This window comes from Ambystoma mexicanum, chromosome 4q (assembly GCF_040938575.1).
Source record: "Ambystoma mexicanum isolate Mex_15411 chromosome 4q, UKY_AmexF1_1, whole genome shotgun sequence".
Classification (NCBI taxonomy): domain Eukaryota; kingdom Metazoa; phylum Chordata; class Amphibia; order Caudata; family Ambystomatidae; genus Ambystoma; species Ambystoma mexicanum.
In genome coordinates this window covers 950,502,436-950,525,270 of record NC_090928.1, presented here as the reverse complement: position 1 = coordinate 950,525,270, position 22,835 = coordinate 950,502,436, and the positions used below count along the sequence as shown (strand labels likewise).

Sequence of the window (22,835 nt, the reverse complement as noted above, 5' to 3'; positions counted from 1 at the left end):
GATATATACGTTTAAGTCAGAGGTCCACGAGACTTTCACTAGAATAGATTATCTATTGGTCAATAAAGACGCCAAATCCAGAATTCAGGACAGTGCGACCCACCCCGTAGGCTGGTCAGACCACATGTTCACAGCATCTCTACAAATGGAAGGGCTAAATCGCCAGGATTCAAGGTGGCGATGTAAAGACTCCCTATGCCCAAGAGCTAAAAACCGCAATAGAAGAATATTTCCAAATAAATAGCAATGGGGAAGTGGATATTAGTACGGTATGGGAAGCGGGAAAGGCAGTATGAAGAGGCCATCTAATGAGTGAAGGGGCGAAGCGTAAAAGGGAGCGGAAGCTACAGGAGGAGAGACTAAGAGGGGAAATCACGAAGCTCGAGGTGAGGTTACGTGCCCAGGGGTCCTATCGTATAGAACACCTAGCAACCTTAGAAGGAAGAGGGAAGAGCTGAAATCGCTGGGCAAGGGAGACATAGGGCCTCATTACGACCCAGGCGGTAAGGGGTTAACGGTGCCGTAAAAGGTGGCGGCTCCGTTAACCCCTTACCGCCTAATTACGAGGTCCCTTTGCGGGTCCCCACCTTAACGGCTGGTTTTACCAGTCGTTAAGGAAGGAACCCGCAAAGGGACTTTCGAGGTAATTACAGTACAGCAATTTGCGGTACCGTAATTACCGCCTTCCCCATTGCCATTGAGCCCTATGGGGGCAAAAATCGGAATGGGGAAGGGCCGATGGTGAATGGGGGAATTACCACCCCGCCAACCTTGGAATGGGGCGGTAATTCCGCCATCCACCATGGCGCAATCGGTAAAATACCAGCATCAACCATGGCGCTAATAGCGCCATGGCTAACGTCTGGGTCGTAATGACCCCCATAGTGCGAAAACTGAAGCTGTTCAAACAAAAATTCTACGGAAAGGGGGACAAAGCCGACAAAATGCTAGCCGTTAGACCCGGGCCCAGAGAGCAGAAAGGTGGGTCAAGGGAGTCCAAATGGAGGAGGGGGGATGGGCTTGATCCGCAGAAGAAATAGCTGACCAGTTTGCCAAATAATATAAAAATCTCAACACCACAGAGGGAAACCGTGCATAAAAAAAAGAGATGGGGGGAATATATTGAGAGGGCAGGTCTGGCACACTTGAAAGGTACAGAGCGGACCCATCTAGACTCCATCATAACACCAGAGGAAGTGAAAGCAGCTATAAAGAGGCTCCCCCCCGGGAGAGGCCCCTGGAGAAGACAGCTACGGCATGGGATTCTATAGGTAATTTGTGGAGACTCTCTTCCCCCCCCCCCAACCTGGCCAACCTGTTTAATTGCATACGAGAGTCCGGTCAGGCTCCTCCATCATTTTCAGAAGCACATATAGTAGTTATTCTCAAAGTAGGAAAGGACCCCTCATGCTGCAAATCATAACGACCGATATCGCTGAACACAGATGCTAAAGTGTACAAGAGAGTCTTAGCCATGCACATGGAGGAGATAATGCCCTGCCTGATCAACCCAGATCAGGTGGGCTTCATAAAAGGGAGGCAAGGGGTTGACGCTATGCGCAAGACTCTGGATATCATGGAGCATTAGAGAGGGCTGGATGGGGACCAGGCGCTCCTCAGTATGGACTCAAAGAAGGCTTTCGATAGGGTTGAGTGGGGTTTCCTCTGGGCTGTACTGAAGAACATGGGATTTGGGGAGAGGTTCTTACGCGGAATTCAGGCCCTGTATAAAACCCCAAACGGAAAAGAGGCGGTGAACAATAAGCTCTCAGGGGAGTTCGAGATGTCCAGGGGTACCAGGCAGGGTGCCCTCTGTTGCCCCTCCTCTATGCCTGATCTATCGAGCCATTAGGCAACATTATAAGGAAAGATAACACAATCAAGGGGATCAGGGTGGGGGAAACCGAGTACAAGCTTGCTATCGTTGCTGATGACTTACTATTTGATTTTGATAAATCTCTTACACGCACCAAGCAAGCAATTGCATTCGGGCGCAGATGTTAACTATATGTTATATGTTTAGCTGTAGAGGCTTAGGGTCACCATGGTTACTTAAATTCATTTGAATAGGAATGTTTTTAATTCCTTTCTGAACGTTGCCAGTGTAGTGCATGAACGAATGCCAAAAGGCAGCTGATTCCACAGCTTGGGGCCGAACACGGAGAACCTCCTGTCTCCTTTAGAGGTGTATTTTGTCCGAGGGACACATAGCAGGAGTTTGTCTCCTGAACGGAGGTCTCTGGTAGAGTAATACTGGTGGATTCTCATGTTCAGGCATCTGGGTGCGAGTTTGTGGTAACATTTATAAACCAGACACGCCACCTTGAATTTAATACGGTCCTCCACCAGCCGCCAGTGGAATGCTTTCCGAGATGTAGAAACGTGATCTCTTTTGCCGAGGTGGGCAGTTAACCTCACTGCCGCATTCTGGGCCTTTTGTAGTCTTGACATTTGTTTCATAGGAATCTGTGCCATGAGACTGTTACAATAGTCAAGATGGGCATTTACCAAGGCTCCCACCACCACTGGCTGATCTTGGGGTGTTAAAAAAGGAAGTACGTTCCTAAGCAAGTGCAGGGCGTGATATACTGCTTTTATTTTTGCCCCAACTTGTGCTTCACTGGCCAGGTTTTCTTGCCAGATGCAACCAAGATTTTTTACTTTCCTAGAGAACGGGATGTTTTCACCTAAGATCTGTGGAGTTATGTGGGTTCCTTCCTCTCTGTTTTTGTTCTCTGATCTGAACAGGATTACCTCCGTTTTGGCTGCATTGAGCTGTAACTGGTTGCAAGCCATCCATTTTTTCACATCTTGCACACACCGGTCTATCTTTTCAAATGCCTCCGGCAGATTATCTGTCTCCACATAGATCTGCGTATCGTCGGCATAAGAGTGGAAACGTAGACCGTGTTTCCTCAGGATGTCAAACAGTGGTCGAATATATAGGTTGAAAATCAGAGGTGAAAGCGCTGAGCCTTGGGGGACTCCACATCTCAGTTGTATAACTCTGAGAGGAAGGCTCCCAGGGCCACCTGTTGAGTTCTGTCTTGTAGGAAGGAATCAAACCAATCCACCACAACTTTAGCTGCTCTGCCTATACTTCCAATCCATTGGAGTATAATTTTGTGGTCGATTGTGTCGAATACTGCCGACAGATCGAGCATCAACAGTACTGTGTTGCTTCCTCTGTCCGCAGCTTCTAGTAGGTCATCCTGGACTGCCAGTAAGGCAGTCTCTGTCCCATTATTAGGGCGAAATCCTAATTGGTGTTCATCCAAGATGTCTCTATTGTCGACGAACTGCTGGAATTGGTTACAAACAATTTTTTCAAGAATTTTAGTAGGCCAGCATAGATTAGCCACAGGATGGTAATTTTTTAGTATCATGGGGTCCAACTGGGGCTTTTTTAAAAAGCAGTTTTACCACCGCTCGCTTAAGTGAGCAAGGAACATATCCCTCTGATAGGGATTTACAAAAATTGTTAAAAAAGGGGTGAGGTTGGCTGCTAAACGAATAGCGGTACATGCTGGTATAGGAAAAGCCAAGTCCTTAGTGGGTTTTAACTTGAGTATTAAAGCTTCTATATCTTCCTTCTCAATAGGTTGGAAGCAAAAGTTCTCCTCGGTTTCCTGGCTTTCTACTATTTCTCCCTCTTCTCCAGGTTCTCCCCATTCTTCCGCAGTTATCAATTCAGTGATGCTTTTCTGAATGTCAATGATTTTTTTTTTTAAATCATTGAACTTATTTGCCCGTTCCTTAGAGTCGGCAGTCGGTACTGCCATGCATTCTGGGTTCCAGAACCTTGCCCCTACATTGATCAGGGCTTTTGCCCGATTACCTGCTAGCTTAATTTCTTCTTGAAGGAAGTTTTCTTTGGCCACAAAAAGGGCATTTTTATAATCTTTTATTCGGGCTCTCGCCTTCACTGTGTCTTCAACTACTTTAGAGGATCTCCAGAGTTTATTTGCCAGGCAAACTTGTTTCCGCATAAGGCCCAGTGCTGGGGTATACCAAGATTTGGATTTTTTAACTGTCTTAAGTCTAAGTGGGGCGTATTTATCACAAATTACCCTTAACAGATCTTCCCCCTTACTAAACAATTCTTCCTAATTGTACTTAACTGACCCCAGACCACCAAATCAATAGTATTGCAGACCATACAAGAATTTGGCAGCTGGGCCGGGCTAAAAGTGAACGCGGACAAATCAACGCTCTTCCCATATAAAGCATCCGACAACCCAGAGCAGAGTCAAACACCCCCAGGTGGAATACAAACGGCGCACCACAGTCTAAGATACTTAGGAATCAATGTCACGAAAGTCGCAGAGAAATTGTACGAGGTGAACCTCGTTACTTGTAGAAGTAGCCATCGACCTGGAAAGATGGACTAAGCCAACAATATCCTGGATGGGCCGCCTGAATGCCCTAAAAATGGTAGTCCTCCCCAAAATTCTCTATCAATACCAGATGCTCCCGATCACCATCTCACAATCCTACTTCACAAACTTGAAAGCAATGACCCTCAAATTGTTATGGCAGGGGAAAAAACAGCGAATAGCATATGGGGCCTTATCCCAACCAAAGGTGGCAGGAGGAACAGGGCTTTCGGACATTGTACCCGTACCATCGAGCAGCCTAATTCAGGGCCGTAGTGTCCCACCTGAGAGGGGACAAGCAGAAACAGTGGGTGGCCATCGAAAATCATCTAATGAGGCCAGTGACACTCAGGGAATGGCTCTGGGCGCCGAAGAAATCCTTCCCCAACAGAGTCATCAACCACTTTGCGACGGGAGAGCTCCTGCAGCTGTGGTGGAATAAGGGAGAAATTAAAGGACTCACAATGTGGCCATCTCCCATGAGCTGCATTTGGGCTCCCCCTGTTAGAAATGAAATCCTGGACCCCCAGCACTATCAGAGTTGGTATGAGGCAGGGCAGGAAAGAGTCGGACAAATTATTAAAGCTCAGGGACGCATATCAATTCAGGACTTGGAGTCCAGATTAGAAATCAGGCCCCTAGAGGTGTTTAAGTTCTTGCAACTAAAATGAGCACTGATGGCCTCAAAATGGAGGGAGAAACTCTGGAGAGAACTCCCCACCATGGAGAAAATTCTAAGCGAATCCCTCCAAACCAAAGGCCTCATCTCACGACTACATGCAGCCCTGCTAGAAGCCATAGGAAATAAAACCGAGGACTAAGAAGTAGATGGGAAAGGGACATGGGCCCAATGATGTCGGATCAACTGTGGTCCCAAATGTGAAAGGCAGCATTTAAAACCTCAATCTCAGCCCAATACAAGCTGCATGGGATAAAACCGTTGTACATGTGGTAATTTGACCCTAAAAGACTCTCAGAAATGTTTGAACAAGTGTGCCCCCTATGCTGGAGAGGTTGCAGTGCCCATGCTGACTATTGGCACATGTGGTGGTCATGCCCGAAATCCCAAGCATACTGGAAAGAGGTGCTTGCCTGGATTAAAAAGGTGGAAGGAATCCCCCTGAGAGTGAGACCCTAGACTGGTCCTGTTCGGCTTAGAACAGCAAGAGGATCCCCGGAAGCGAGTCCCCATTTGAGACACTTTTTACTACTGGCAGCAAGGGCCTTTATCACCATAAGCTGGAAATCGGATGCCCTCCTATTAGAAGCAACATGGGGATGGAAAGCGAAAGATCTCTACGAGATGGAGAACATTACAGGCGCCCTCCACAAAATCACCCTGAGTAGGGAAATGGAGTGGGCATCAATTCTCGAGGTCTACATATGACTGGAAAAAAATCCGACGAAGCGACACCCCAAGGAAGTGAATGGAACCACCCCAAAGTCTTGTTGTGATATCCCAGGTTATGCCAAATCGTGAATATATTCATGAAATGTCTGTTATGTGTAATTGAAGAAAATGCTTAATAAAAATAAATTTGAAAAAAAAACAACCCTATCCTTGTGGAAGATAGTAAAAGGTGGCTTGGACGAAAGTGCCTGCAACTCACTCACTCTACGGGCTGATGTTAGAGCTATCAAAATAATAGTTTTGAAGGTTAACATTAAAGGACATGAATGTAATGGTTCAAAAGGTGTGCACATTAGAAATTTTAGAACCAGATTAAGGTCCCAAACTGGAACCTGGAACGGAGATGGGGGGGCACATTGGATAACCCCTTTAGATATTGTGTCACCGGTACAATTTTGAAGTAGGAACATTGCTCTGATGAGCACTTAAAGATGGACAGCGCCGTCAAGTAGCCTTTAATGGTACCAATCTGGAGCCCCAGATTGGCTAAAGATAGAAGAAAGGATAAAATATCTGGCGTTTCTCATAGAAAAGGGTCTACATTCTTTTCTCTGCACGGGTTGCAGAATTTATTCCAACGGCTAGGGTACAAAGACTTTGTTGCTGGCCTTCTGGCCGAAAGCAAACCCTCCATTATGTCATCCAGGAGGTCCCAATCCTTATATCTCAGCCTTTCAGAAACCAAGTGTGAAGTTTGAGTGTTTTGACCTCTGGATGGAAAAGCTGACCTTCCTTTCTTTGTGGAAGACGCATCGGATGACAGATGGACATGTCCCGAAGGTCCGGGTACCACGTCCTCCTGGCACAATCCGGCGAAGTTATCATGTGTTTCCCGAACCTTCAAAACCTCCTGATCACATGAGAAATGACGGGGACTGCAGGAAACACGTACAGGAGTGGAAACTCCCAGTCCACTATGAACACATCTCCTAGAGATCCCCTTGGGGTAAATTCCCTGGAGCAATACAATTCGCACTTATACTGTGTGGGTGCAGATCTATTTGAGGGGTTCCCCAAAGGGTGAAGATCGCTTGAAGGACTTCGTGAGCTAGCTCCCACTCGTGGGAGACTGTGCTCTGCCTGCTCAGAGCGTCCGCCACTGTGTTCTTCTCTCCGGCTAGGTGAACTGCCGATAGGGAGATTCCTTCTTAAATTGCCCAGTACCAGAGCAGCATTGCCTCTCTGCACAGTGGTAGTGACCCTACACCACCTCAGTTGTTGAGGTAGTACATGGCCACTGTGTTGTCTGTGTTGTCCGTCATTATCAGAACATTCTTTCCCCATACAGAGGGCAGAAAGGCCTTCAGCGCTAGTCTGATTGCCCTCAGCTCCAAAAGATTGATATGAAGTTTGAACTCCGATGGAGACCAACGACCGCTGACTACCAGATCGTTGGCATGGGCTCCCCACCCTGTGAGTGAGGCGTCCATCACTACTGTTATCTCCTGCCATGGTTGCCAAAAAAGGTTCTCCCTTTAGAATATTGTCCTTGCAGGCCCACCACTCATGCGAGACCCTGGTTGGAATCTGAAGTGGGTCCGACAGCTTTCCCGATAACTGGGACCATTGAGTTCTTAGAACCCATTGAAGAGATCTCATTTGCAGGTGGGCCTCTGGCACCAGAAAAATGCAGGATGCCATGAGGCCGAGCAACCTCAAAAAAAAAAAATAATAAATCGAAGGCCGGTAGACTATTGGCATTCTGAAACTTGGTAACTATCTGAAGAATGTCGAGTCCTCACCTCGGGTGGCGAGCTCTTTCCCAAGGATGTATCTAGTACTGCTCTGATGTAATGGAGCTTTTGAGAAGGTGTCAAATGGCACTTCTTGTAATTGAGGGAGAAGCCCAGTCTGTGAAGAGAGTGGCAGGTGACGTTGAGATGATCCTGTGGTTCTTCGTGAGAACGCGCCCTGATCAGCCAATCATCCAGGTAGGGATAAATGTGAAACCCCCTCTCGTGAGACTCGCTGCCACCACCGTCATCTGTTTGGTGAAAACCCTTGGGGCGGAAGTTAGCCAGAATGGCAGAACTCGAAATTAATCATCAAAACTGCCAACTGCAAACCTCGGGTATTTTGTGTGCTTGAGATGGATTGGCACATGAAAATAACCATCTCTAATGTCCAATGACACAAACCAATCCTGGAGTTGGAGGGCCTGAAGGATCTGAGAAAGTGTGACCACCTTGAACTTGTCCTTCTTGAGTAACTTGTTCAAGTATCTTAAGTCCAAGATGGGTCTCAGTCCTCCGTCCTTCTTGGGTATTAGAAAATAAAAGGAGTACCATCCCTTGTTCCTCTTTGCTACAGACACTGGTTCTATAGCACCTTTCTCTAGCAGGGTTAACATTTCCTGCACAAGGAGAGGATCCGGAATCCTCAAAGAGTGGTTCCCTGGTGGATTGTTCCGAGGTCTTCTTATAAAAAGGAAGGCAGTAACCGTGGGCTATGGTTTCTAGAGCCCAAGCATCCAAAGTAATGTCTCGCCATTTTTCTAGATGCTGAGACAGTCTGCCCCCATTGATGCTATCAGCAGAATCCAAATCTGACTGAAGATACTCGCACATGGCCTCATTGCCGTATCCAACAATAGTTAAGCGGTCTTTCATACCCTTCGGGAACGTACTCTGCCACCATGGAAATGCAGTCCCATAGAGAGAACATAAACTTTGCGAGGGTACAAGTGGAGTTGGCAGATTTTAGTGTCATGATCCCTGCAGATAATACCTTCCTTGATCATCCATCTACCCGTTTGTCGTCCCTATCAAGAGGGATGGTAGGGACCGCTGCTTCTTTTGATGTTGCAGTAGCTGCCTGCAACATCAAAAGAAGGTTCTCCTGAGAGGGGTGTTTTGACAGGTAGTCGTGGTCACTACTGGAAGGGCGGTACTTACGTTTTTATCAACTGCCGGATTGGTCTCCGGAGTATCCCAGTTCCTGGCCACCCTCTTCTGCAAGGCTATATGGAATGGCAAGATTGGATCTGGACCTTTGTCAAGAATGTCAGTAAGGTCGCCCTGTTCATACGGTGCATCTGCATTTTCCCCAGCCTCTGGTTTCCCAAACTCTAGTTCAGGTGAGGTATCCGCCTCACTTGCAGTCTACACATTTTCATAAAGGTCCTTCCTCCTGGACTCTTCTGCAATGAAACTCTCTGGTACATTGGGCGTACCATATTGTAGGCCAAATGGGGCCTCTTCATCAGACTGCTCCTCTCCTTCATAAAATGAAGAAAGAGACTTTAAACAGTCTTCCTTAGGCAGTGGAACATAGGTTTTGTCAGGAATTACAGATTTTGTCAGAATTGGCTTCCAGACCATAGAAGTCGTCGAGGTTTTCTTTATCAGTGCCATTGGTTTAGGAGGGGCGATCAGTGTCGACGGCACAGCTGGTAAAGATGGCACAGCTGGCGTTGAAGTCTTCGGCATCAATGACAACGTTGAGGGTTTGGTAGGAGTCGAAGGCGCTGCCAGCATCGAAGGTGTCGATGGCGTCGACAACCACGACATGTGCTTATGTCTCGAGTGACCCTTCGATAAAACATCAGATCGAGGCCTTGAAGGCTCATGATGTGGAGCAGGCCTTTTTCCCCTGGCTCGAGGGCGTGCAAGACTTAGGGCAAGACCTTTCCTTTCCGGCTTCTTTCGAAGGCTTGGTAGTAGCATGGCTAGGTTTTTGCTTTTTGAAAATGTTAAGCATTTAAGCCCTGAACAACTCTTTCGGGGGAAGCGTCCGACGACGAAGGCGGCTTACAGTCCCTTCTCTTCAACTTCAAGGACGAAGAAGAGTGGTGTGAGCCACTCCTCATCCTGGACCGCTTGGCTTTCTTCCTCCGAGAAGAGTCGACTCTCGACTCGTCAGTCGAAGGTTTCACAGATCGGCTAGGCGATTTTTTTTTATAGGGATTTTGCCTACCTTCAGCTTCCCATTCCGATCCCTCAAGGCCTTTTCCAGTCATAGACTGGCCCTTCGAGCAGTCAGAGGTATCATGGCCTGCTCTGAGGCACCACAAATATCTACAGTGCAGATCAGTAAAGGACATTTTCTATCCACAATCTCAACACTTTTTAAAACCGGACGTCGGAGTCATCAGTGTTGATGAAGACCTCTCGATGTCGAAGATTAACAAGAACGTCACACGATGTGAGGCACGCCAAATTTCTTCAAAGCCATCGCGGAAAATCAGAACTGATGGCAAAGGGCACTGCGGGTGCTATATATCCCTTCGATGACATCATCCTCGATGGAGGCCTTCGAGGGACATACTCGACCGCATCGACGCACAGCGCCCTCGGACAAAAAAGAAATTCCAAAGCATCTGAAGCTGGACAACATGCGTCAAAGAAGAGGAATACATGGGAGGACACAATCCATTCAAAATCTTTTTTTGCTAGAATCTATTTTAGATGCCTGCTCTCCTGAGCTGAGACAGCACTTGACTGACTCAAAAGAAATTGATCCTAAAAAGCAAGCTCAAGCTGCTGACTTAAGGGTAGACAACAAGGTCACTCACAAGGACTCTGGGACAACTCACAAATAAGAAGAGGGGAAGCAGCACAAGAAAGAAGGTAAAGAGAATTCTCATTCCAACCATCCAAAAGAGGGCCACAAACATAGCAAGGGCAGAATCCATGGGAAAACTGGTAGGTCTAGTGAACCCTCTCTGGTGCCAAACCAGAGGAAGGTCAACATAAACCCACATTCCAGAGAACATTTGAGAAATGTCATGTATGTGGTTCTGTAGATCATGTGAAAGGGGATCCCAGATGCAAGGGTAAACCTTCAGGCATCCACACTGCCTGCTTAGCCTTCAACCTCAAGGGAGAAGCACCAAAGGTAAGTGCACAATGTAACTACTAGTTGAAGATCACATTGGAGTTCAAGCCAATGTATCCTTAGTGTCCCTGGGTCTGTGGGAACACCAGAATGTGGAAGTGTAGAACTCCATTCCAGAAAACACAAAATAGTATTATAAGGGCAGTGTTCTTGTAAATTGACAGAAAACCCCTGCCATCAGAGACACTTGGGCAGCATTACAGTGGTTGATGAAAAATGTTTCAAACCTGAGGATGTAGCTAAGGCACCCAAAAGGTCCCACTAAACTTGCAGGAGGCCCTATCCAAATGGTTCCTATTCCGCCACCTCTCATCCACTACAATAATATGACTGTTAGAATTCATGTTAGTGTACAGAATGAAGTGCCAGGGAGAGTCATGTTGGGAAATGACTTGAAAACTCTTGGAGTAGTGTCTAGTACCCCAAGGCCTCCCAGCAAAAAGAAGCAGGAGCAAACGAGATTAACCAGAGAGACAACCTTAAGAAACCCTCAGTTTAAGGTTGAGGAGATGTCCAATACCTCCAGTCCACAGGAATGCCACTCTTCTACTTCCAAGAAAAGGAAGGAGACAAAGGAGAAATCGAAGGTCGCTGGGAGAAAGAAAGGTTTGAAACCTAAACCTGTTCAGAGGACCAGGACAGCCCTGAGACAACTGTCCCCAGTCACACCAGTGACCCCTTCCCCAGCTGATGCTGAGTGGGAGGACCAACCAAATTCCGTGGAATCAGCTACTGGTGACACAGAGCGGGAAGAAAATCTTCCCTCTGTTGGAGATCTGCATCCTAGAGACCATCCTGAGCTTCAGGCTTTATTTACAGAAGGTGGACCCCTTTAGGGCAGACTTCAGCAGAGGACAAAGAGTGTCCCTCTCTAGAAGGTCTGCGCTAGCAGACAGCTTCCCAGCTGGAAGGGCAAGAGCCAGGGAAACATAGGCTTTACTGGAAGGATAGCCTCCTCTACAGTGAACCTACTGAGTCTACCCCCGGGGGACTACAAGAGACTTGTAGTGCTTCAGGAGGGGAGACAACAGTTCCTACAGTTAGCACATGAGATTCCTTTGGTAGGCCAATTGAGTTTCAAGAGGACCAAAGAAAGGCCAACTATATTTCTACTGGCCCAAGATGGGGGCTGATGTAGATAAATTCTGTAGGAGCTGTCATACTGGTCAGACATCTGGCAAGAGTGGACCCAAGAATGTGGCACCTTTAGTGCCCCTCCCTGTGGTGGGAGTCCCTTTAGAGAGGGTGGGGATTGACATTGTTGGCCCCCTAGACCCTCCAACTTCCTCAGGCAACCGATTTATATTGGTTGTGGTAGACCATGCTACATGTATCCTGAGGCTATACCTATGAGAACTGTTACTGCTCAGGCAGTGGCTAAGGCCCTCCTTGGTATTTTTACCAGGGTAGGTTTTCCTAAGGATGTCATCTCTTACAGGGGATCAATATTTATGTCCCACTACATGTAGACCATGTGGAAGAGCTGTGGAGTGACTTGCACATTCTCAACAGCCTAACCCCTTAGAAGAAAGTGGGCCCTTCTACTGCCATGCCTTCCCTTTGCTTATAGAGAGATCCCTGAAGCAGGGGTTGGGTTCAGGCCCTTTGAACTCCTCTATGGTCATCCAGTCAGAGGCCCTTTGACTCTGATCAAGGAGGGTTGGAGAGTGCTCCTTCCCTACAGCCAGTGAGAGTCACTGACTATGTGCTAGGCTTCAGGAAAAGGATGGCACTAAAGATGAAAGAAGCTTCGGAAAACCTGAAAGCAGGTCAGGCTCTGGTCAAGCATTGGCATGGACAGAAGGTCAACATGGTGGAGTTCACTCCAGACCAGCTTGCATTGGTTATGGTACCTACAAGGCAGAACGCCTTACAGGACAAGTGGAATGGACTCTTCAGGATTGTAGGCAAACTTGGAAAAGTCAACAATTTAGTGGACATGGGCACCCCAAGGAGGCCGCTAGGGTCTATCACACTAACCGTCTCAAGGCCTATGTTTCCAGACCAGAACTAGGAGCTTTGCTCTTAGCCTCTGGTCAAGAGGAGGAGGAGAGTGAGCCTCTCCCTGATCTCCTCAGGGGACAACCTTCAGATGAAACAATTGTAGTGAAACGTTACATTTGACTCTGCAACAAGAGGAGGGTTGCAAGGCTCTGTTGAATCAGTTTGCCTCCCTGCTTTCACTGACACCAGGCTTGACCCCTTGGGGCCAGCACGATATCCTCACTGGTGGCAGTCTCCCTGTCAAAAGCAAGAGTTACAGGATGTCAGATCATGTCAGCACTCACATAAAGGAAGAGGTCATGAAGATGTTTGATCTTGGGGTTATTGAGCCATCTAACAGTCCATGGGCTAGTCCACTTGTACTAGTACCAAAAGCAGGAACCAAAGAGTTGAGATTCTGTGTGGACTATAGAGCTCTTAATGCAGTCACTGTGACTGATGCCCACTATTTACCCAGGACAGATGAGCTGGTGGACAACCATGGTTCAGCCAAGTTCCTCAGTACATTTGACCTAAGCTCAGGCTATTGGCAAATAGCTCTGACAGACCATGCCAAGAAGCAAACCTTCATTCTCCACCCCAGGAGGCTTATACCAGTTTAAGGGTATGCATTTTGGACTTGAATGCACCTGCTACATCTCAGAGGATGGCGAATCACGTTCTGAATGGGTTAGAGGACTTCTGCATGGCATACTTGGATGACATTGCAGTGTTCAGGCCCATCTGACCATAAAGGCTAGTAAATGTCAAAATGGTCAGAGTAAAGTGGTCTACCTTGGACATGAGGTAGGAGGAGGTGAGGCCATTGCCTAGCAAAGTACAAGCTGTATAAGACTGGCCCACTCCTATTACACAGTCTCAAGTGAGAGCCTTCCCAGGTCTCACTGGGTACTAAAGGAACTTCATAGAGAACAATGGGACCATAGCTTCTCCCTTGAAAGTGATCTCGTAACCCAAATTCCTCAAGACTGTCAGGTGGAATGAGGACTGTACTAAGGCTTTTGAAGGACTGAAGAAAGCCTTTTGTCAAGCTCCAGTCCTGAAAGCACCTGACTACTACCAATCCTTCATTGTACCAGATGCTTCGAACAAGGGGATAGGTGCAGTTTTGAGCCAACTGGATGAGAAAGGCAGCGAACACCCCATCTGCTTCATCATCAGGAATCTGAAGGTCCGTGAGACAAGGTGGGCAAATGAAAGGTTTAAATACCTTTTCTTGTGCAAACTACTGTTCCCAAGAATAGTAAAGCGACATTGACTTTACTTACCTTTTTGTAGGTCCAGCACACCCCACCTTATGTGGAGTGCTGCAAGGTTATCTAGTAACCCCTTATCCTACATTCTCATGTAACATTTTTGTGTTACCCTCACTACTTTAAATGGCTGGTGGCTTTTCTACCGCAGACTGAACTCTCAACTGCAGTATAGCACCCATAAGTGACCATTTTGTCAAAATGGCCCCCGACTCCCCCCCCCCTTTTCTGTTTGTGAGTTCTTTTTGGGTTTTACTCTGTGCGTCGAAGCCCAGTTGAGCCCCTTTGTTCCCTTTGCCTTTAGCGGGCTTCAAGCCTGAAACCCACCTCTGGCTTCAGTGTGTCTGGAAATGAAGGATGTGATGGAGGTTTCCGAAACTCCCCTGTCCTTTGTCTCTAGGAATGCCTGAATGCAACCAGTCCCGATTGGCTGGCTGGCAGGCCTTTAAGGACAGCCATCCTGCTGTGCGATGGATAGCCTAGGCTGTGCATGAATGGGGAAAAACCCGCTTAAAAAGGCGAGGGTTTTGGGACTTCAGGCAGGGTCGACCACTGGGAGAAACACCAGACGAAAAAACTGAACAAAGCTTGCTGTAACCTCCTGGAACTTTGAATTACCCTGTGAAGTCCTGCTGCTGTACTGAGCTTTTTCATCTCGACAGAGAAGCCCCGGACGGAACAACTTCTCCCCTTGGATTAGTGCGACCAACTAACCCCAAGACGAACTTCCCTGAATCCGGCTCGAAGCTCCAGGAGACTCCTATGGACCCTCCAGAAGCAGGACCTCCAGGACCGAGGGAGCAAAGAGACCAACCGGTATCCAAGATCTGCATCAGTGCCGTTTACTAAGTGTTAAACCGTAAACTGCTGCTGAACCAAAAAGAGCCCATAGCTGCCGATGACCTCCAAAGTACCACTGCAGGAGCCCTCCAGACGTCCTCCCTCTTGTCCACACGACTGAGGCTCAGGAACCAGGGTCTGCAACGCTGTAGCAAGACAGAATCCAGCTGGACCACTCTTCTTCTAACCAGAGGTACTGTTTAGGCTGTGGGTACCTACCTTATTGCCTTTAGCCACGCTTTTCACACTTGAGATCTGCATTGGCTACCTTTTTCGAGTTGACTACAACTCCCTTCTCATAGGTTTAACGGGCTGTGGCCCTACAAGTGATTTTTCTGGGCCTTTAACTTTGTGCAAGACCTTTATCCGAAAAGTGCATCAGGCCCATAGACTGTGTTCAAATGACTGACTGTCCTAGTTCCCTGAAGGCACTCTACTTTCATCCATTGACTTTTGTCCCTGCATAGGTTGTAGCTTGTTAACACTGTTATTGGTGGGCAAAGGCTTCATTGGAAGATTTAGCTGTCCTCAAATATTATGAGAATCTGTCTAACCTATTTACTTACGTTTTAACCTTTTTTTCTTTTTAGCTCTCCGAATCTGCAAAGTATACTAGTGTAATAGATAAATACCTTTACTATCCTGTTGATTGAAGTCACCTCCGGATGTAGGAAAAGTGGAATAAGCATATCCAAAGATTATTTACTAGCTTGTTTGATTCTAAGACATAATTGTAAAATATATTCATATTGTTACAAACTGTTGCCTTTTTAAAGAATGCTTATTTAAAACGGATAATAAATATTTATTACTGAAACCTTGAGTGCAAGTATTACTTGGCTACTTGTATTTACAGATTTCATTTGTACAGCTCTAAAGCTCACATTTACCCTTCTTGACACAACACTTATCTGCTTGGTATTAGGTAACCCACCTTTTGGTATAGGTCTGTACTACACAAGTTGGTAGTGTGACTGATAAGCCAGGCCTATCGCAAGAGGGATAAATGTGAGCTGCAGAGCAATAGCAATGAAATTCGTAAATACAAGTAACCAAGTAACACTCACACTCAAGGTTTCGGTTATAAATATTTATTTAATTAACATCAAGCTTTAAATAAGCATTCTTAAAAACGGCAAGATATGTAACACTGCAAATACACTTTAAAATACTTTTCAGAATCAAACAGGGTAATGGATACTCTTTGGATATGCTTCTTACACACTTCGTACACCCTGAAGCGACTTCATTCACAAGGACAGTAATGGCATTTATGTATCACACTAGAAATACTTTGCGGATTCTAAGGTTGCAGAAAGAATAGGTTTAAGGAAAGAAAAAAGGTAAACAGGTTATCACTGCACGTGAGGACAACTAAATCTTCCAATGAAATCTAGACAAGACTTTCCCAGCAATAACAGTGTAACACAAGTTACCACCTATGAGGTACAAACAATATCAAAGTCAATGGGCTAGGAGAGTCTGCAAGGAGCCAGGGCAGCCAAAGTCAACTGGAGCACAGTCGATGGAGCTGAGGCACTTCTTAGAATCAAAGTCTTGCACAAAGTTAGAGAGTTTGTAGAAAAATCACTTGTAGGGTCACAAGGTGGTAAGCCTGTGAAAAGCAGAGGCAGAATCAACTCTAAAAGGTAAGCAAGCACAGCTCGAAGACAATGAGGTAAGTACCCAAAGTCTAAACAGTACCTGTTTTTTGAAGAAGAGTGGTCCATCTGGATTTTGTGGCACTTCGCAGGTTCAGCGCTCGGTAAACAGCACCACGGCGGATCTCACATTCTGGTTGGGCTTCCTTTACTCCATGGGTCCTGCACTCTGGGTACGAGACGGATTTCAGACGTTGCAGTCGACTACAGATTTCTCGGCCCCTGGCACGCGGTTCTTGCAGAAGCCAATCAGGGAAGATGGTCCAGCGGAGTTCGTCTCGGGGTTTGTTGGTCCCACTTACACAAGGGAAGAAGTCGTCCCTTCCGGAGCTTCTCTGCTGAATTGAAAAAGGAGGTTAGCAAAGCAGCAGGGCTTAACCGGGCAATTCAAAGGTCCAGGAGAATGCAGCAAGCTTCGTTCATGGTTTCTTCGTCAGATGTTTCTGCCAGCCCAGAAAAAGAGCTGGGGGTCTTTAAGGTTGGAGGGAATTAGCACAGAAAAGAAAATTCTCCCTAATGCAAGTGCAAATGATAACATAGATAACAAATTTGGATTTACAATTGATAAACTGGTTGATTATGTAACAGTGGGTGTCAGTGAAGTTGACAAGACTTTGGATTTAGCGCATGAGGACACACAGAACAGGTTCTTCATTTGTGGAAACCAGAGGCTATAAATGAGGTGTGCCAATTGAGGTTTGCTGATTCGAGGGGTGCCATGTATGATGGACTGAACATATTTCTGAGGGTAGGTGCTTTGGAGAACGTCAGTCAAAAAGACCCAGACCCGAGGAAGTTGGGGCCATGGTTCTGCAGTGCTTGAAGATGCTGCCTTCCCCCGAGGCGTACAGCCACCAGAACACAGGTATGTTGTGAAAGAGAAGATGGAGGGCAGAGGGACACAGAAGAAAGCCTTGAAGGGGTGGAACAAAGAACATCCGTAGAAGTGGTAAAACCAAACAAAGAAAGCCCTGAAGGGCTGGAATGGAGAATATTCCTAGAGATGGAGAAACAGCACTAAGAAAGAGCTGAAACTGAAAGTATCCTTAGAGGATGGGAAGCAGAATTAAGAAAACTGTGAAGGGCTGCAAGCAAGAATATCCCGAGAGAGGGGAACTAAACTGAGAAACCCACGAGGGATGAAAACCGAAAGTATCTCAAAAAGGGCTGCATGCACATCAAAAAGCCAAAGGCCTGCAAGGAAAGCAAGCAGATGAGAGGCTGCTAGTGAGAATACCCGATAAGGGGATGAACATAGAACAAGAAACTGATGGCCTGAACGATCCGATAGCTTAAGACAAGCCAAGAACAGCCATCGTATAGCCAAGGATTACTCGACTGTGAAACATCCTGACAAGCACCAGTTTTGTTATTTTTTTTATAGTTATGGACCATCATCGTAGATATAGGGTCAGTTGAGGTTTCTTTCCCTTTAAGAAATACAGTTGAACATAAATACAGTTGAAAAATGTCCACTTGTCCCATCTCCTGTGTCTGTCCTACCACAATATATCTGTATAAAGGTACATTGCAGGATTTATGCTTTACTGAGCTTAACCTGCTTAGTGTTGTTAGGCCTAATAGATTTGTATTTTTGTATACTTTGTGTGGTCTCTAATCTTTGACTGTTTCTAATATTTGACTGTTTCTATTTCTTTCCTCGCACACCACCTCAAAGCTCCTGGAGTCAGCTTTACAGCTCAGCTCATGTTACAAAGATTCACTATGTCCAGACTAAGTGCCAAAAACTGTGTTCACCAACTATGTTGGCCTCTCAGAACCCTTCCACTGGGCTGATTATGAAAATCCATCTTGCCACTTACTAAAATCATTATTGATGTTGTGTGTGAATTCTTAATGGTGAATCAGTTCAAAGGGCAGACCGTATGTAACCGTGACTAATGTTGCCCAAATGAACAACACATTTGAGATCAAGCACAAACCTGTGCAAATGTGGCTTTATAAGGAAAGTAAAAAAACATCACTGATTCCAAATCTTACAACATATCCACACCTTCAACAGCAATGTCAATTTATGCTAAATCCAAATTCAGGTTAGTCTCTGACAATTACACAAGTTATTAACAATGCATTCAACAACTGACACACAAATTACAATGGGTAGGAGCATATGACAGTGACAGATATTATTGAAATATGCATTCATAACAGTTTATGTAGTGATATGCACAACATACCACTGTAATAATGATTGCAGTGATAAACATGATGCGAGAGCAATACAACGACTGCATGATTGCGGTAAAATGTTCATAACCTTATACTGCAACTGTACATTCTCTTACCTTAGGCCTTGTGAGACCTTGATCACGGAACTCCTCCTCGTCCCTTGTCGATTTTTGGTCCCTTTTTTTGGCGTTATTGCTTAGCACTTGCGAGTTGGCCTTAAGTACATGATTCAATGCATGTAGACAGTAAGCATGCCGTACCTCTTCCCCCTGTTCCGATGCACTCCTCTCTGGGTAAAACAAGTCCCTGTAGGAGTTCATTATACTAAATAGTTCCTTTTGCAAAGGTGTAAAGAGCTGACCACTTTTTCTGTTCTGGCTGACAAACTGTTTATTTACGTTTGGCCATGTGGACTCTAATGGTTTTCGAAGGTGCAACTTTTTCAAATTTGTTTCTTTCTCCACTTTGCAGCTTTTGAATTTTGGCAGGGTTGATGAGAAGATTAGCTGACCAAGCGTTGACCACTAACCATAAAAAGAAACCAAACATTTTATATCAGAGAAATCAGCAGATAAGTGGAAGCATAGCAACAATACACAGGAGCGCATTTAGTGACTTAGACCTCTCAATAAAAGTTTAGATCAGATCTCCGATATAATGCATCTAACCTATTTTGATACCTGCCAAACTAATTTTGTCCATCATAAAATGACATAGGGACCAGTAGCACCAGAAACGGGTTTGGTTTTTGGTGAGAAATCATCCAGTCCAGTTTTTGTGTTACTCAGTCATGGTAAGGAAAAAGACAAGAGGGTGGAGAGGAGACAGTCCTGCAATAGAAGAGTGGTCTCCTCTACCCCACAAAAACATTCAATGACAACAAAAACAACCACTGACAAAGCCAATATGTCTGACCTTATTTAATGCTGCTTGCAATCTTATAAGCCCAGCTACAGCAATAGGGCAATTGACAGCCTCCCATGAACATATACTGTCATATTCTTCGGTGAAGCCTTATATGGTGAGGTGCAGTCATCATGTAACAGACGCAAACTCAATTCCCATGGGGAAGTCCAATACACCTGTACAGTCTGCAGTGAGCCTATGCCCAGGTCCACCCTTGTGAGCCAGGAAAAGCCATTAAGTACCCAGGCAGAGTTCATAAACAGATATAACCTCTCACACCCAGATACTCCCATAACATGGCAAGGTTTCTGCTTCACAAATTACATAGGCACTTCACAACTGCCCTTTCCAGACAGCACACTCCTCATTCATTGACAAATTTCAAACATCTTGTCAGAATACCCTCTGGTTCACTCTAGGAAAACTACAACAGGACTACCCCATGAAAGAAATACATGTTATGCATTATACTCTTAACTAACCAATCGCAGAGAAGCCCAGAGGAATACAATGGCCCAGTATGCCCTCTGCATCATGCAGTACTGCAATTGCAAAAAGTCTACATATCCAACCATGCCTTATGCCCTACTCATTACTGATGTCACGACAGATATTCACCCTGCCTCAATCAGAATAGGTTCCCACTTAGGACTGCCTCCCATATCATGCATCGCCCTGTGCTAAATGCACTACAGAGCTAAATGTTGCAGACTACAACCTACACCCCCCGCCCCCACCACACACCCCCAAAACCACACTCGCAGAGTACAGGAGCCCAAACAGTGGCTTATAATTTTCCAAAATGTACTCTGATTCAGTACAGCGGTCCCCAAAAAACAGAATGCACACTGCCTTGCAAGGTGCATAAAATCACATCAGACCAATCCATGATTTCACTCACTTAACAAAAATATCTCCATAAAACTGCTCCATAAACCAGAGCAGTCTCTCAATACAAAACACTCAACAGGACTGCATGCGCCAGAACACTCTGCTTCTCTCAGTTAAGATGACCCATCAAGTGAGGCTAAATGTCACAAATGCATACTGCTCCACTCAGTTAAGAAGCACCCAAAATATTGCAGGCATATGAATGATGCATTCTGCCCTCTTAAGTACAAATTCCTACAAGGACTACATGGCCCAGAACGTCCAAAAATAAGCAGTCTCATGCAGTTCACAGTCTTTTCCACCAGCGTTGGAGGGCACACAAACACAATTTGCAAAGTCAGGAGCAAGCATTTAACTCACTGATCTACCTTAACTCCATTATGTTTCGTCCAAATTCCTTATGCACCTTCCAAACTTGACTGATGATTTCTGAAATCTCATTGGCATGCCTTGAAATTCCCCCCAATGTACGGCCAACAAATCTGCATGATATGCTGCAAATCTTTTGGGGATGAGGGGGAAAGAGTAGAAACATGTACATATAGCCCTGATGCTCTGTGCTGTATTCTGGACGGAAAAGCATGCTGGAAAGAGATTTTGTTAGCAGGGGCAGGGAATTGGATCGTTTTCGCATCAACTGCAGCTCTTTCATCAGGAGTGTGTGTAGCTGTAAGAAGTCTGACAATATGAGAGCAGGCGAAGGGCAATGAGTGCAAGTAGAAGAAATATGAGAGTGAAATATGGAGGACCACCCCATAAAGCAGTACATGTGCCAGAATACACTCTGCCAAACTCAGTACGTTGAACACTCCATAAAATTACATGGCCAGCATCTTTATTGCACCCAGCAATTTTCACTGAGGTTTACCATCAGATATTGTCAAGTTCCCAAACTGTTCACCAATGGACACAAGCCGGGACTGAAGGCATCAGTTTGGTAGCTATCGCCTAACTTGAAGCCCAGGATGGGAGCCACCTTGGCATTGGAATGATTGCTACTATAGTGTTAACCTCCCGTTCCAAGGGTTGGAATGGGGGGGTAACAGCCCGGCAGCCTAAGTTATCAACCTGAGCGAAGCAAAAGCCTATAACGAAGTCACCAGGATGTTACCCCCTCATTGCTGCCCTTGGAACAGGAGGAAGTGGGTGGGGGGGGATAACGCTATTAGCACCCCGGGTTACCAAAGTGGTAACCCGGGGTGCTAAAAAGTATTTTCATTCATTCAACAGGACGCCACGCATGCTGCCTCAATCGGGTAAGTGGGGATGGGGAGTTGGGATTTCCTCCCCAAGACCCCGCCCCAAATAAAGGGAGGACGGGCGGGGGAAGGCAGCCTGTGGGTTGAGAGGTTTCTGGACACATGTTCTATAGTTAAATAGGTATATGTCAGTGGGTCAGTAATAATAAAATGGAATCAGAACTCATGGCTGGGTCTTGATGTGGATGAATGTAATGCGATTTATAGGCCCGATTTGTATTATATAACAAAGCAGTTAGGGTTACTTATGAACTTTGTATATTCGTGAATATTTATTTTGAGTACTATGGATTACTTAATATCCTTGTGCTTTATTTCTTTATGGGCATGCCAAGTTGCTAGCCAGCATGCTTTTCAAGGGGACGCGTAAATGCTGGACTATGCTGAGGCAACTGTCGTCTCAATGAGAAGCAATGGGACTGGACCTGCAAACCCCTGGAGTACTTGTTTTCAGGTACCTGGCATTTCCTCATAAAAGTATGTCTATGAGCACACACAGAGGATATTGGGAAATGATGGGTGTTTGCTGACAGTCCAAAGTTTGGGGTACAGGAGACCTGTGAACTGGACCCTAAGTTCTAAGAAAGTATGCCATAGTACTTTATGACACAGTATTTATATGAGGAACAGATCAAGCCTGGAAGAGACCCTCCTGAATAAACTGATACCAGGCTGTGGCTCTGCCATCATAATACCCATTTATTAACAAAGACGGGGGCGGTCTCAGTCTCCCGGGCTCCAGTTTGAGAACTAACCCTGTGCAAGTTCTGTTGAATCCAGATAACATTAATAAACCAAATAATAAATTCAAGCACCGACAATGGAAAGCATACTACTGAATATGCCATGCTCGGCTAATCCTCATGATCAGCATCTAGTGGCATATCTGCCACAATCTTGTAGCTCTTGCAGTTTTGCCTTTAAAGAATTAAAAACATTGTGCATCATCCATGGAGCCCATTATGGTAGATCTAAGCTAGCGCATCACTTTCCTTATAGGACACGGAGAAAGTTTCAAGAACACCTCTTAGTTATCCCAAAATCTTGCAAGGTCATGAAAGGAAGTGGGTTCCTTTTTGCCACATGCATTTTAAAATTCAATCCTTAGCGCCTTCAGAACACTTAATTATTGTTCTTTAGATCCTAGGGCACTTCGAACAAAGCCCCTCTGACAATATGTTTTGGTGAATGGGCCTAAATGCAGATCT

General features: G+C 45.8%; 1 protein-coding gene across 1 annotated transcript in view; it reads right to left on the bottom strand.

The window, feature by feature from the left end:
* Window positions 1–22,835, bottom strand: part of UTP25 (UTP25 small subunit processome component) — a 379,991-nt gene that overhangs the window by 272,128 nt on the left and 85,028 nt on the right. Inside the window, exon 6 of the mRNA XM_069608503.1 lies at window positions 18,688–19,095. Within this exon, the coding sequence (XP_069464604.1) occupies window positions 18,688–19,095 (408 nt within the window). The remainder of the gene's footprint in view (window positions 1–18,687; window positions 19,096–22,835) is intronic.